Source organism: Gavialis gangeticus, unplaced genomic scaffold (assembly GCF_001723915.1).
Source record: "Gavialis gangeticus isolate Ggan-Ray unplaced genomic scaffold, GavGan_comp1, whole genome shotgun sequence".
Taxonomy (NCBI): Eukaryota; Metazoa; Chordata; order Crocodylia; family Gavialidae; genus Gavialis; species Gavialis gangeticus.
This window is the reverse complement of record NW_017729031.1, coordinates 55,158,893-55,171,340: the sequence shown is the minus strand read 5'-3', so window position 1 is coordinate 55,171,340 and position 12,448 is coordinate 55,158,893. Positions and strand designations below refer to the sequence as shown.

Here is a 12,448-nt window from a genome sequence, read left to right as displayed (position 1 = left end):
TGGCAGAGGGTAGGTTTAGGCTAGGTATCAGGAAGCGCTACTTCACAGTCAGTGCAGCTAGGATCTGGAAACAACTTCCAAGGGAAGTGGTGCAGGCTCCTACCCTGGGAGTTTTTAAGAGGAGGTTAGATGAACACCTTGCTGGGGTCGTTTGACCCCAGTACTCTTTCCTGCCATAGCAGGGGGTCAGACTAGATGATCTACTCAGGTCCCTTCCAACCCTAGAAACTAAGAAACTATAAATGTTTCTTGATATTAAATACTGGTACCAGGATGTTATTGAGACCCTCTCTGGGAGTTTTTCTATTCAAGAATTGTTCTGTCATATATTTAGCAGTTTTGACTGTGATGTTCAGCTTTGCCATTTGTCTGTGGCTGAATTCCTATTCCCACGTCAATACTCCGAACACATTAAAAGTAAACCAGGGTCTATTGCCTGATGTTACACTGTTTAGGAGGCCACAGCAGCTGAACCACATAACTTTATCTAATCTTTTATTAGACCAAGTAAATAGTTGGAAAAATTGTTCTTTACAAGTTTTCAGGCACAAACACCCTTCTTCGGGCACAGGGAGCCTGCTGGCGTTTGTGCGCTCTCCTGGGTGGAATATCTTAAGCCAATATGTAAAATGCAGGACCTGCACAACAGCCTTGTAGCAGTAATAAGCTCCACTTAGGGATGGGGCTAGGAGATGCATACAGATCAGAGTTGTTACAGGGAAGGGGTGCACGCCACTCTAAAGTTGGGGCTGAGGCCAGGAGTGGCAATGGCTTAGGTCGGAGTGAGCAAAATGTGGCCCACCAAGCCATTGTATCTGGCCCGCAGGGCCCCTAAAAATTTAGAAAATTAATATTTATCTTCCCTTGGCTGCCTGTCATGTGGCCTTCAATGGCTTGCCAAAACTCAGTAAGGGGCCCTCCACCCAAAATAATTGCCCACCCCTGCCTTAGGTATAAGGTTTGGAAAATGAGGTCAAACATTTAGAAGTAGTGTTTGAAGGCAAGGGGTACCAGGCTACAGCCTCTCATGAGGCAAGGACGTAGCCCCTAACACTAGGATTAGGGTTGGAACTGGCAGGGGATGGTGGACTGGAATTAAACTTCATGTTCAAGGGGGGTGCCAGCCAAGGGCAGGTGTAGAATATCAGGAGGTGCTGGGGAAAGGAAGGGCTAGGGCATGCTTAAAGTAGGGATGTAAATATCATTTTAAAAATTCTTTGTTTAACATCCTCTAATTATAATCAGTGAAACTTAACTGCTAACACATACCTAGACCCGGCCAGGGGGTACGGAGCCCAGAGCTGGCACCTGCCCTGCCCAGCCCCACCACAGGAGAGGGGCCACAGCAACACAGGGAGCTGGGAGCTGTGCACAGACCTGTTCAGAGAGAGCTGCTTCTGGAAGCCACTCCCTGGGGCCAGACAGCACAGCCCACATAAAGCTGCCAGTGGCAGCAGCAGGCAAGGGGCTTTCCTAGGCTGCTGCAGCTGCTGGTGCATTGGGAGGGAGGGAGCAGACTAGCTTTTAGGGGTGTGCGAAGTGAGCACTATTTGATTCGAATTCGGCCTGAATCGGGGACAGCGATTCAATTCATTGGTTCAAATCACTTTCCCTGATTCGATTTGGCCGAATCCGAATATGAAAATTCGATGCCAAGTCGGAGAATTAGCAATTCAGACAGACACAGCTTTAAAAGTTTTTTCTACGTACCTTGAGGTAGCAGGCACAGCTCATGATCACTGTGATGCTGGGGTGCATGGAGCGTCCCACAGAAGTGCGGGGGGCCCTCCACTTGCTCGGCGGCAAACCCCAAAGTGGACTGGAAGTACTTCTGGTCCACTTCCAGGTCTGTCAGGGAGTGCATGGGGCAGGGCCACTGCACCACTCCCCCCCACACCCGGCTCAGCAATCGGCTGCAGGGGAACCCTGGGTGACCCCAGACCCATAAGTCACCAGTCACCGAGCTGGGGGGCACCGGGGGCACCCCCCATGCACTCCCCAGCAGACCCGGAAACAGACAGGAAGTGCTTCTGGTCCAGTTGCAGGTCTGCTACTAGGCGCACTGGGGAACTCCCCGCGCTTCTGTGGGACATTCCGTGTGCCCCAGCATCTCAGCACTTAGGAGCCCCTACTACCTAGAGGTAGGTAGAAACTTGGATCTGCTTGGATCTGCCTCCGGAGCTACAGTTAGGACTCTAGCCAGCTAGTATTACCAAGATGGGAGCCAGCATTGCAGCAAGCAGAAGCAGCCTGACTACTTTGAGTTTGGGCTAGAAGTAGGACCTATTTCTAGCACTAATACAAAGCTAGTTTACACCTTCCTCCTTCTCCACATCTGTGCCTAGCTTGGGGCCCCAAGCCTTACCTTGGCCCAGGATCCCATGTCAATCCCAAAGTTAAACTGCCAATACTATCCGCCCCAAGTCTAAGCCTAGACAGGACCCCTTGCAAACCCAGTTTGGAGGTTCCTGCCAATCCCACTCCTAACTTTAGCTTGGGATCATCTACCGTCTCCTGCTTTCCACAATCTTCATCCTAAGCCCAGTGCTACATATGATCCCAAATTCTATTTTAAACCTGAAGCCACCTACGAGCTTGAACTGTGACTCTGTTGTGGTACTCTAGCTCAGTGCTACCAGCCAGAAACACCCTTCACACTAACTCAGGGCCTAAAACTACTAGATCTGAACCTAGTTTGTTGGCCACCAAGCAACTTCAGTATTCATTACAATGCTGTGCCAAACAATCTTAAACCTACATATACCCCAGTGACACCATCCATTTTCAATCCAAACGCTGGCACGAACTGACCAATGGACCTCATCCCTCCCCCTTGCCTATGGTCTGAAAAGTATCCCTATTCCAGGCCCCATTAGGGTTTGTAATGGAGCCTCAAGTCAGATTGCCTATTGGCCTCAGCTCTTGCTCTAACCAGAGACAAATCAATCAGCCTCCATCTCTGAATACAGGTGGTGACCACCAAGCAATCCCAAATCTAGCCCAAACTTGAGGCCACATGGCTGCCAAAATACATCCCAGACCTAAATGAATTCTAGATCGAGGCCACTCACTAGCTTGTCTCCTAATTCTACTTGGCTTCCACATACTGGCCTGAGTTGCCTCACTCTAATCCTAGTCGGGGACCAAGTCCTGTCCCACATTTTTGCTGATGCCAGGTTCGCTTAGTGGCCCCACAGCTCTTAACTCTAATTTGGTCAACTACCAGCTCAAAAATTAATCCATGACAGCTACCGTCTGCAATTCTCACTCCAGCCAGGGGCTGCCAACCAGCCCTTAATTAGCATTCATTGCCCCAAGGAAAAGTTAACTGAAGACAGGGGCCATGAATTTGCCTCATACTTAACCTAAACCCTTCCAATTTTCAGACAGTACACTATAATGAGGAATAGCAGTAGTGAATTAAGTAGTGCCTGGATTTGGAAAAAGGAGGCAGTTACAGGCCAGTTAGCCTGACTTCAGTAGGTCTTAGGATAGATATTGAAGGAATAGTCAAAGGAGATAGAAGTGAACAGAAAATTAGACCTAGACAACATGGTATTATCCAAGGAAGAATGTCAGATTAATTACATATCTTGTGTGACCAGATAACTGTCTACTTGGACAGTGCAGTGAATTCAGATTTAAGCATAGCTTTTGATACCATGCCTCATGGGGAAATTATTGGCCAAACTTGAAAAGATGGGGACTAATACAAACAACTGTGGATAAGTAGTTAGCACAAAGGAAAAATATATTGGGTTACATAGAAAAGTAAGTTGTCAAACTGAATAGCAATTACCAGTGGACTTTTTCATGGCTCAGTTTGAGGACCTAAACACTTTTATTAGAAGTCTTGGTACTGAAACTAGATGTATCCTCATGAAATTTATGGATGACATCAAGTATTACCTAAACAGAATAAAACTAAGGTATTAAAGCTTTATTGTTATATATAACAGTATAACATGCAAATGTGAAGTATGGTTTAGGGACCACTTAACAAGAACATCCAGCTGTAAGATGGTCTTGGGGGAAGGGAAGCTTATAAATTGGAATCAACTGAGGAACAGCAAGTCCTGGCTTTTTTGATCAGGCATAGGACAATTGTGAGCTGCTAAATGTGCTGCAACTTTGAAAAAAAGCTACTGAAGTTCTAGAACATCTTAGGCAAGACAAAAGAGGGTATTAGAAGTCTTTTGGGGATTGGATGTTTGAAAGAGAAGGGAGCAAAATTGCTGCCTGGTGGTGTTCTTCCAAGAGGCCTTCCATGGTTCTCAGCACAGGGCTAGAGAAGTATAGTAGCAGGTCATAAGAGAGGCAAAAATGTACTAGGAACTTATGTACAAGGCATTGGTAAGACCCTATTTAGAAATACTAGGGCAACCAGAACTGTACAATGTCCAAAAAAAATAGAAAAAGGGGAAAAAAAGATGGACGTCGAAGTGGAAGAAGTACAAAAAAGGGGTATATTAAGGGAATGCAGACACTATCTTGTGAAACACAATTGAAGGAGCTTGGCCCGTTTAACTTAGCAAAACAAAGATTGAGAGGAGCTATGGTTACTTTTCAGGAATATGTTCAAAAGGTGAATGTTGACATAGGAGAAGACCACAGAACAAATTGATACAGCTTGATTTTGAACAACTTACATGGAAAATTAGAAGATTATTTCAATCAGAGGAGGCCAAAGGTTATTAGCCATGTTAGTCTAAAGTCAGGTAGAGAGTAGGACAGGTTGGCATCTTAGAGACTAATTAGTACAGAGGTGCATGAGCTTTCATTGGCAACTGCCTGCTTTGCAAGGTGCTATGAATAAACTGCTAAAGAAAAATGTGGAATGCCCTTCTGGGATAAGCAGTTGGTGTAAAGAACTGTAACTGCCTTTAGATCAAGCTCTGTAAGTTATGGACGGAACAGTACGATAGGATAGCAAGCCCTTGGTTCAAGAATCAGAATGTATGAGTAAGGGCAATCCCCATGTTGAGGTATAGAGGTTGCTTGTAGTAGCAATCCCATGGTTCAGGATCTGAAAGGGCTAGTTTTCCTTCTCATTCAGCTTTCTTCTTCCCTGCCATGAATACTTTATTAGCTTCTGGGGTTGCTTTATTTTGTTTCACGCTTTTTCCTTTCATCAGAAGCATTTGGACAGTGATCACAGTTAAGGCTGAGAAGCTGGTACTTCATAGGTTCCTTATTTCAATGGTCTTGCTTTTCCATTCCAGGCCAAACTGGAAGGAACTCTTCTGCCTACCAGTCAGATTGGGCATGGGGGGGTTGCTGTTCTCTTCCTACAATCCTCTGAACATATTAATCAGTTAGTTTTCTGCCACTGCAGTGCTAGGGTATGGCCAGCATCTTTGTCCTCCCTGCTACTTTACCTGCAAATGTTGCGGTGCTCATTTTCTGATCGTTAGGCCTTGTAGTTGTAATGTGCAAGGATATGGAGTAAACCGTTTTTAGGTATATTTGGGTAAATGGCTACCTGCAAACACAGGGGACTGGAGTTATTGGCCAAGGAGGCCACTTGTAGTTCTGTGATCTGAAATACCTACTTTCCAGTGGCTGGCATGGGTCGGAACAAAATGTACCTTAAGAGTGGGCTAGCTTAATGTTATAAGAGATACTAGTGAGAACTGAAAGCTATAGAAGCTTGGCTACTAATCATTATTTAACTGTAATTATACTGTAAGAAATATATCAGTACTACCAAGGCAATAAACATTTATTTTAAAAATGTTCACACTTGTATACAAATATCCACAGGTAACATCCAATTATGGAATGATTTAACATTTTTAGTTCATATAAAAATGTGTTTACAAGATGGAAGTAAACCAGTGACATGACTTGAGATGATGTTTTTGACAGCCTTACATTAAACACAATCACAACATTCATGTTTGTTTTACTCTAGTATGAGGATATCACATTCACAACCCTATCCTTCATAACTGGAAGGACTAGAAACAGAATCAACTGTTGAGAAACTGACATTTTTGGATACAAATCCAGTTGCTTAGGTGTATGGCCCAGTCAGCAAAAGAATGGGGATTTAAAAATATTGTCATAGCCCTAACTTTAGGGATATGGATTTAAAAGGTCCCAGTTCCAAAATGTTAACACATGAGTGTTTGCAGGATCAGGGCCACAAAATGTGTCTTTCTTACTTGTATAGCATCCCTTCTCCCAAAAAAACTTAGCCATCCCCAACTGAGATGTATGTTTTAAGTAAAGAAGCTGGATTTCCCTCCTGGAATGGAGATGCTACAATGGCCATGGGCTGTGCTGCCCTTCCTTCCCAGCCATGTGGAAGAGAGGCCAAGTCTGCTTCACAGTTCATTCACTCTTTCCTTGCAAACCCCATTAGCGGCTGTGACAGGGTTAAAACTTGAACTGTCAGGCTTGCAAGGTGAGTGAGTGGTGTTAAAGAACAGACTGTCCCTGGTCCATGCAGCCTCATTCAGCTGTTACTTTGGAAGAGTCGTTTCTTCACTCTGCCTTCCCAAAACAAGGTGCATATTTTATCTGGGGAAATGTCGTATGCAAGAGAGGGCTAAAGAGGAAAGTTGTACATTTAAGACTTCTCAGTCTACAAATCAATGCAGTTTCTAAAAATAACACTTAAGAGTAAGGGCTGTAGAACTGTCTGAAGATATCAAACACACCACACAACAGTTAGTGATCGCATCTAGCTTACAGTCACCCCTACTCCTATTAGAGCTAATGGCCTGTTAGGAGGAGGTACAGCTTAGAAGGCTTTGGCCCTGGAAAAAAAGTTAATTAACTTTTGCATAGGTCTCATCATTACCCAAAGTGGGGAAAAAAAGTCAGCACACTGATACCTGTCAGTATTTGTCATAAAGAACAAACAGCTGAGAGCTAGATCTTGATTCCTATTTAAATAGTACCAGTATTTTAGAACATAGGTAAAAAACTCAAAAATCTCTTTAAATAGCTATCATTTATGTTGTTATAAATCAGGATACTGAACAGGACTATTTTAACAGTATTCTTAAGTCAGTAGTTTCAATGTGGATCAGTGCAGATCCACAGCTAAGGAAAATTAGGAGCTTACTCTCTTTCAAGTGCCATATAGTATTTGCAGTAGTAGACACCTTTCTCCAAATATGCAATCCTTATGGAGCTGCAAAATTATTTCCAAGAGCACCTGTCACTTTTTGCATTAAGTATAAAAACTGTATAGAAAAAAACCCATATAAAACTTTATTCTGAATTATTACACTGATTATTTTACAGGACCATGCTAATTCCTACTGCATAAACAAATATATAAGGAAAAAGAGACCCACACAAATTGGTGGAATAAATGTTTACATTTAAAAAATGTATCAGTGATTTGAAATTTACACTTAAAGCATTGGCACTTTTACCACTTTTTAAAAGATCCCTAAAAAGCTCTAAGTCTAAAAAAAAACTATAGCAATTTGGAGGTTTGATTAAGTAGTCTTTGGCCTATGGGTTAGTCAGATAAAGGGTTTTTAAACAACAATAAATAAAAGAATGACTAAAATATATACAAAACACATCTAGTATTCAAGCCTCTTTTTTTAAAACCTGTGTTTAGTAATTTGGTGCAAGCAAGGTTCTCACAACTGGCCATGTGTAGACAAAATGTGTAGACAACACTTTAAAGCAGGCTAAATGCTTTTGCACTGCTTTAATGGTGTCAGTGTTTGCACGCCTCAGTGGTGTATTGCGCATTAATTCCAGCTGCTGTAGGAAATTTGGCAGCATAATGCACCTTAAATAAAACTCAGGGCACAGGAAACTAAAACTCCTTCAAGAAGTTTTAGTTTGCTGCCCCTACAGTCGTGGAGTGAACCACTGGGCTCTGTGCAGGTCCACAGCTTTGCAAGAAGCACTGCAAGTAGCCTGGCAGCAGCCTGAGAAAGTAGGCTCTGCCCAAGAAAAGTGGTAAGCCTGATCATTCCCCTCCCCCCCGAGCCTGCCTACTTGCCTCAGCTGCACAGGGGCCAGGTGCTTCCCTCTGTGGCTGCAGTGCCCCCCGGGACCGCCCAAGCTGGGTGCCTGCAGACGGGTGCTGCGGGGGGGACACAACGATGACAGCCGTGGAGGGAAGCACTACCCCCTCTCTGCTGCCCAGGGATTGCTCCACCCACTGGCAGCTTGCCCTCCCCTCCCCACAGGAGAGGCAGCAAAGATGTTTGCATGACACATGGGCTTAATCATCCCTAAATTGAAGCGGTGTTTTTTAGAACTCACTGCTTCAATTTAGGGCCCCCGTTTCATCTACACATGCCACCAGTAATTAGAAAAATTATAGCAACATGACATTTGCACGTCCATCTTCAGACTACACTTTAGGTTAAGCCCCAACTGCTGTAGCTACACACCTAAGATTCTACTTGAAAACGTGTTTAAAGACCACAGGATGTATAACAGGCTACACACAATAAGGAGGGGGAAGGAGGTGATATTTTGCATCTGATCCTGCATTCCTTGCACACTCACTGACTTCAAGTATGCTGAAGTCCTTATTGTACACTGATGTGCATATTTCATAGAAGAGTCAGTTCAATATGCTGTTTATAAAATGTGAGTTAGTCATAGAGGCAATTTTAAATAATGCAGATAAATCAGTTCAAGCAGTCTTAACATTTTAGTTGTGCAAAACAAAATCCTCAGAATAAGTAACGATATCTACAATCAAAATACAGGTCCATATTGTATGTAGGTCTTGAGCCATCAGTATTTCATTAATGAAGACACTAAAATATATTTGGTGGGATGAAGTTTTCCCTAAGAGTAACTTTCATTTTCACTCCATTTTGTAATCCATTGTTTTTTCTCATGATCATCCTTATATTTTCCATCTTTGATCTGACGCTCTTCTTTCCGAATTCTAACAGCATGGTAGCGGGGGACGCTGTCATCGTACCTAGAGCGCTGGAAGAATCCACACTGGAGAAGAGTGACATAAAGGGACAGTATGGGATTCAACTGCAATCAGAGTACCATAAACAGGTCTAACATTGTCCTTTGAGCTAGGATAAAAGAAGAGGCATCTCTCAAAGGACTGGCAAGCAAAGGAACTGAAAAATAAAATGTTTCCAAGTCAAAAGTAAAAAAAATGCAGGGCTCGTAGGTGGAATGAAGGGGGATGGGTGGGTAATAGAGGGATATTTCAGGGCCAAAGTTATTAAGACATGGGTCTGTTCAACTGAAAATGTTTGTCTCTTGCTGATCAAAATTTTTCCAGATAAAATAGAGCTTTGATGCACCAAGTTTCCTGTTTAAGCCCTGGTGTCACAAAGTTTGCACAGCAACTTAGCTCTGCACACTGTGATCAGTTCCCGTGAAGTAAATGGCAAGAATGACTTTCAAGACTGTTGCTGGGTGAGTGGATGAAGTGATGGGCAGAATATAAAGGTCTTTTTCATTGGTTTCTTCAGCAGAACACATCACTTAACACAAGTTTGTAAGTAATATTACTCTTAATCGTAAAACACCAAAAAACCCTCACTTTAAGATGGTAAATAGTAGGGGGAAATGTGATCAGTATTCAGATCTAAGACCTCAACTAAACCCACAGAATTTTAGAAAAAAACATTACCTACCCTTTACTGCACATCAAGTTAACAGATCAGACCCCAAAATATCCTCATTTTAAGAAACACAATCCATATACAATTATTCCTTCCAACCTTAAGTAAGAATTATTAAAAGTATAAGTCATGCAACTGGCACACTTCAAAAAATATTAAAATTGTATCCGTTTCCACAGCAATTAAAAGCAGGTATTAGAAAGCACCTTTTTATCATAAGCAGTATAAATCCTTTAGCATGCAATAGGGGTTAATAAAGCCACTTGTTTTGCCTTCAAACAAAGTTATGTCGACATTTCTCATTTTAAATCTTAAAACTCTACACTATGACATCTGTAAAGCTTGAAGATTTAAAATATTTATGTCCCAATAAAAAGTATTACCTCATAAAAATATTTTACTATAGAGAATAAGAATATTCTCAAACCCATACATAAAATATATTTAAAGCAATTTCTAAGAGCATATATTTCTTCACGTGCACTGAAAAAAGTGAACATTATAAACAGTAAGCAAGCAAATATTGCTATTTTAAGATCCAGTAGTTAATGGAACATACACAGCAAGCTTCCCACAGTTAGCCACCAAAACCAGAGCATGTCCCACAGCTAAGAATTTTTTTAAAAATATTAATCAATTACCAATTACAGAAGTAGATCAATACTATGCATCAGAAGTAAGCCTCTCTTTATCAGATGGCTGAGCATGGATCTCAGCCTTGTGATATGTGGCATCATAATGATCTTTCTTATTTCTCTTGAAGAAACCACACTACAAAGAAGCAAGGTATTTAGTCAACTTTTCTGGATTGGTGTAAAAAGAAAGAGAGTCAACCTTTTTGTACTATTTTATATATTAAAAAAATGAAGACACCTCCCTGTCATGACACCTTTCCATTCCTTTTACATATGCAAAACAGCAACTGAGAACGTAACATGGGCGAGTAGAAAGTATTTCAAGATGTCCTAGGATATCATTTTCTTCTATGAAAAGTAAAAAATTATGATATTTGTAGGTCAGAAAGGATTTGCTGAATGCTACAATATCCCGAGATCCAGCAATGGCTTTTTTTTTTTTTTTAACATTATCTAAAACAAATGCTATTCTCTAAAACGGGATTTCACAAATATTTGTAATGCACCCTTACAACGCATAAATGGGTTGCAGTAGCTCACATAAGATAATTGAAAATGCTTTACTATTACTCGAGATTCATCTGCTTTCTTCAGAACTCCACTGCCCTTCATATACAGCTGAAAATGCCTTTGTCTGCATGACAGAGGCATGCTTAATTCCAATTAGGAGAGAAGTCTAGGTTTCTCTAGATTTGTTTCAGTCTCATTTCTATGTTTAAAAAAAACCAAACAAGCCACACAACAGTGGACTAATACTGCTTACTCAAATCCCGTAACTCAGTAGCACCTCAAGTAGGTTATTAAACCATAATTCATAAACTTTGTCAATTATTTGTTCTTTTCCTTTACAACAGTAGATTATGTACTTGCCATAAAGAAGCAAAATCAGCAAAATCTGGAGGACAGTCTAAAAGGAACTGATAACAAGCAGCCCCCCCTTTATGGTCAGCAGAAAGCAGCCACTGTCCAGAAAAGCTATTTTCAGGAGAGTATTTTCAGGGGACTGAGGACAACTTCTGTATTAGTGTACCAGATAGTACTAAGGTCCGAGGTGATACTCCCAATCCAGGAATTTGATTCCATAGTAACAACTAACTTGCATCCCAATGCTTCCAGCTAGAGTCAGGAATAAGACAGTTGTTCTTTTGCACTTAAATCTCTGACTGGAATAAATAATGGCAACTCTACAGCCAATCGTTCATTTCCACCCCCAGAAGAACTCTGAGAACTACAGCTGGGATACTCACGGAAGCAGCAAGCAGGTAATTAAAGAAGTTAGGATAATTAAACCAAAGGGATTTTTTTTGATTTTGGGAGCAGAAATTAAATTTAAGATTCTAGAAGGAGAAAACAGGTGTTCAGATAATGCAGCGTTTGTAGCCAATCTTCAATAATCTTCAGCATTTTCTATGCAAAGTAACAATATGTTTTTCCTAGGGTATTACTTGTCACCATGCATCTGTTTGAGAATATTCTCAGACTATAAGAATGCACCCACATACTGTCTACCAGGAAACACTTACTGTTCCAAGTGTAAATAGTACTAGTAATTTGTGATGCATACATTTTTACTAGGGGTACACAAGATTTTCTTGGCCAATACCGATGGCCAACTACTAACCAGCCATAATCAGCCAATAACAATCTGATAGCCGATTTACAGGAATGTAGCCCAGCAGCTGGGAGAGCAGCATCCTGCTGGTAAGCATGTGGCGGGGGAAGAGGCGTAAGGTGAAGCAGGGCAGATCGAGGTCTGCACAGCGAGGGAGGGAGTGGGGCAGGCACTGCCCAGCCAGGGCAGTGAATACGACCCTAAGAGCTGGATGGAGCCACGGGCAGCTCGTCTACAGTGGGGAGGGGGTGGCTACCTGCCACTGTGCACACCCCCAGGGGAGGCATGGGGGCCATGTGCCCCCCAGATTTGTGCACGGGGTGCAGATGGACTGTAGGCGCAAGGCCAGGGGCTCTGCCAGCCTCTTCCCAGTAGGGGTGTTGGGCTGGGGCTGTGCTTGGGACAGGTGGCAGCAGCACTGGGAGGGGTGGCTACAAGGTGGGCTACAGCCATCCCAAAATTCCCCATAGCCACCCCTCCCAGTGTTGCCTCCATTGTCTGCCCCCCCCCCCACAAAGTGTTGCAGAATTTAGAACCTGAAATTTGATTTTTTTTAAAAACAACAAAGCAAAGTAAATGATTTAATGGATTATTGTGTAAAATGAGAGAAAATA

The 12,448-nt window shown here is 42.3% G+C and overlaps 1 protein-coding gene across 1 annotated transcript in view; it reads right to left on the bottom strand.

The window, feature by feature from the left end:
* Positions 1-8,439: 8,439 nt before the first annotated feature.
* Positions 8,440-12,448, bottom strand: part of ITGA6 (integrin subunit alpha 6) — a 61,624-nt gene continuing 57,615 nt past the window's right edge. Inside the window, exon 25 of the mRNA XM_019522928.1 lies at positions 8,440-8,943. Coding sequence (XP_019378473.1) covers positions 8,782-8,943 — 162 coding nt within the window. The 3' untranslated portion in view covers positions 8,440-8,781. The remainder of the gene's footprint in view (positions 8,944-12,448) is intronic.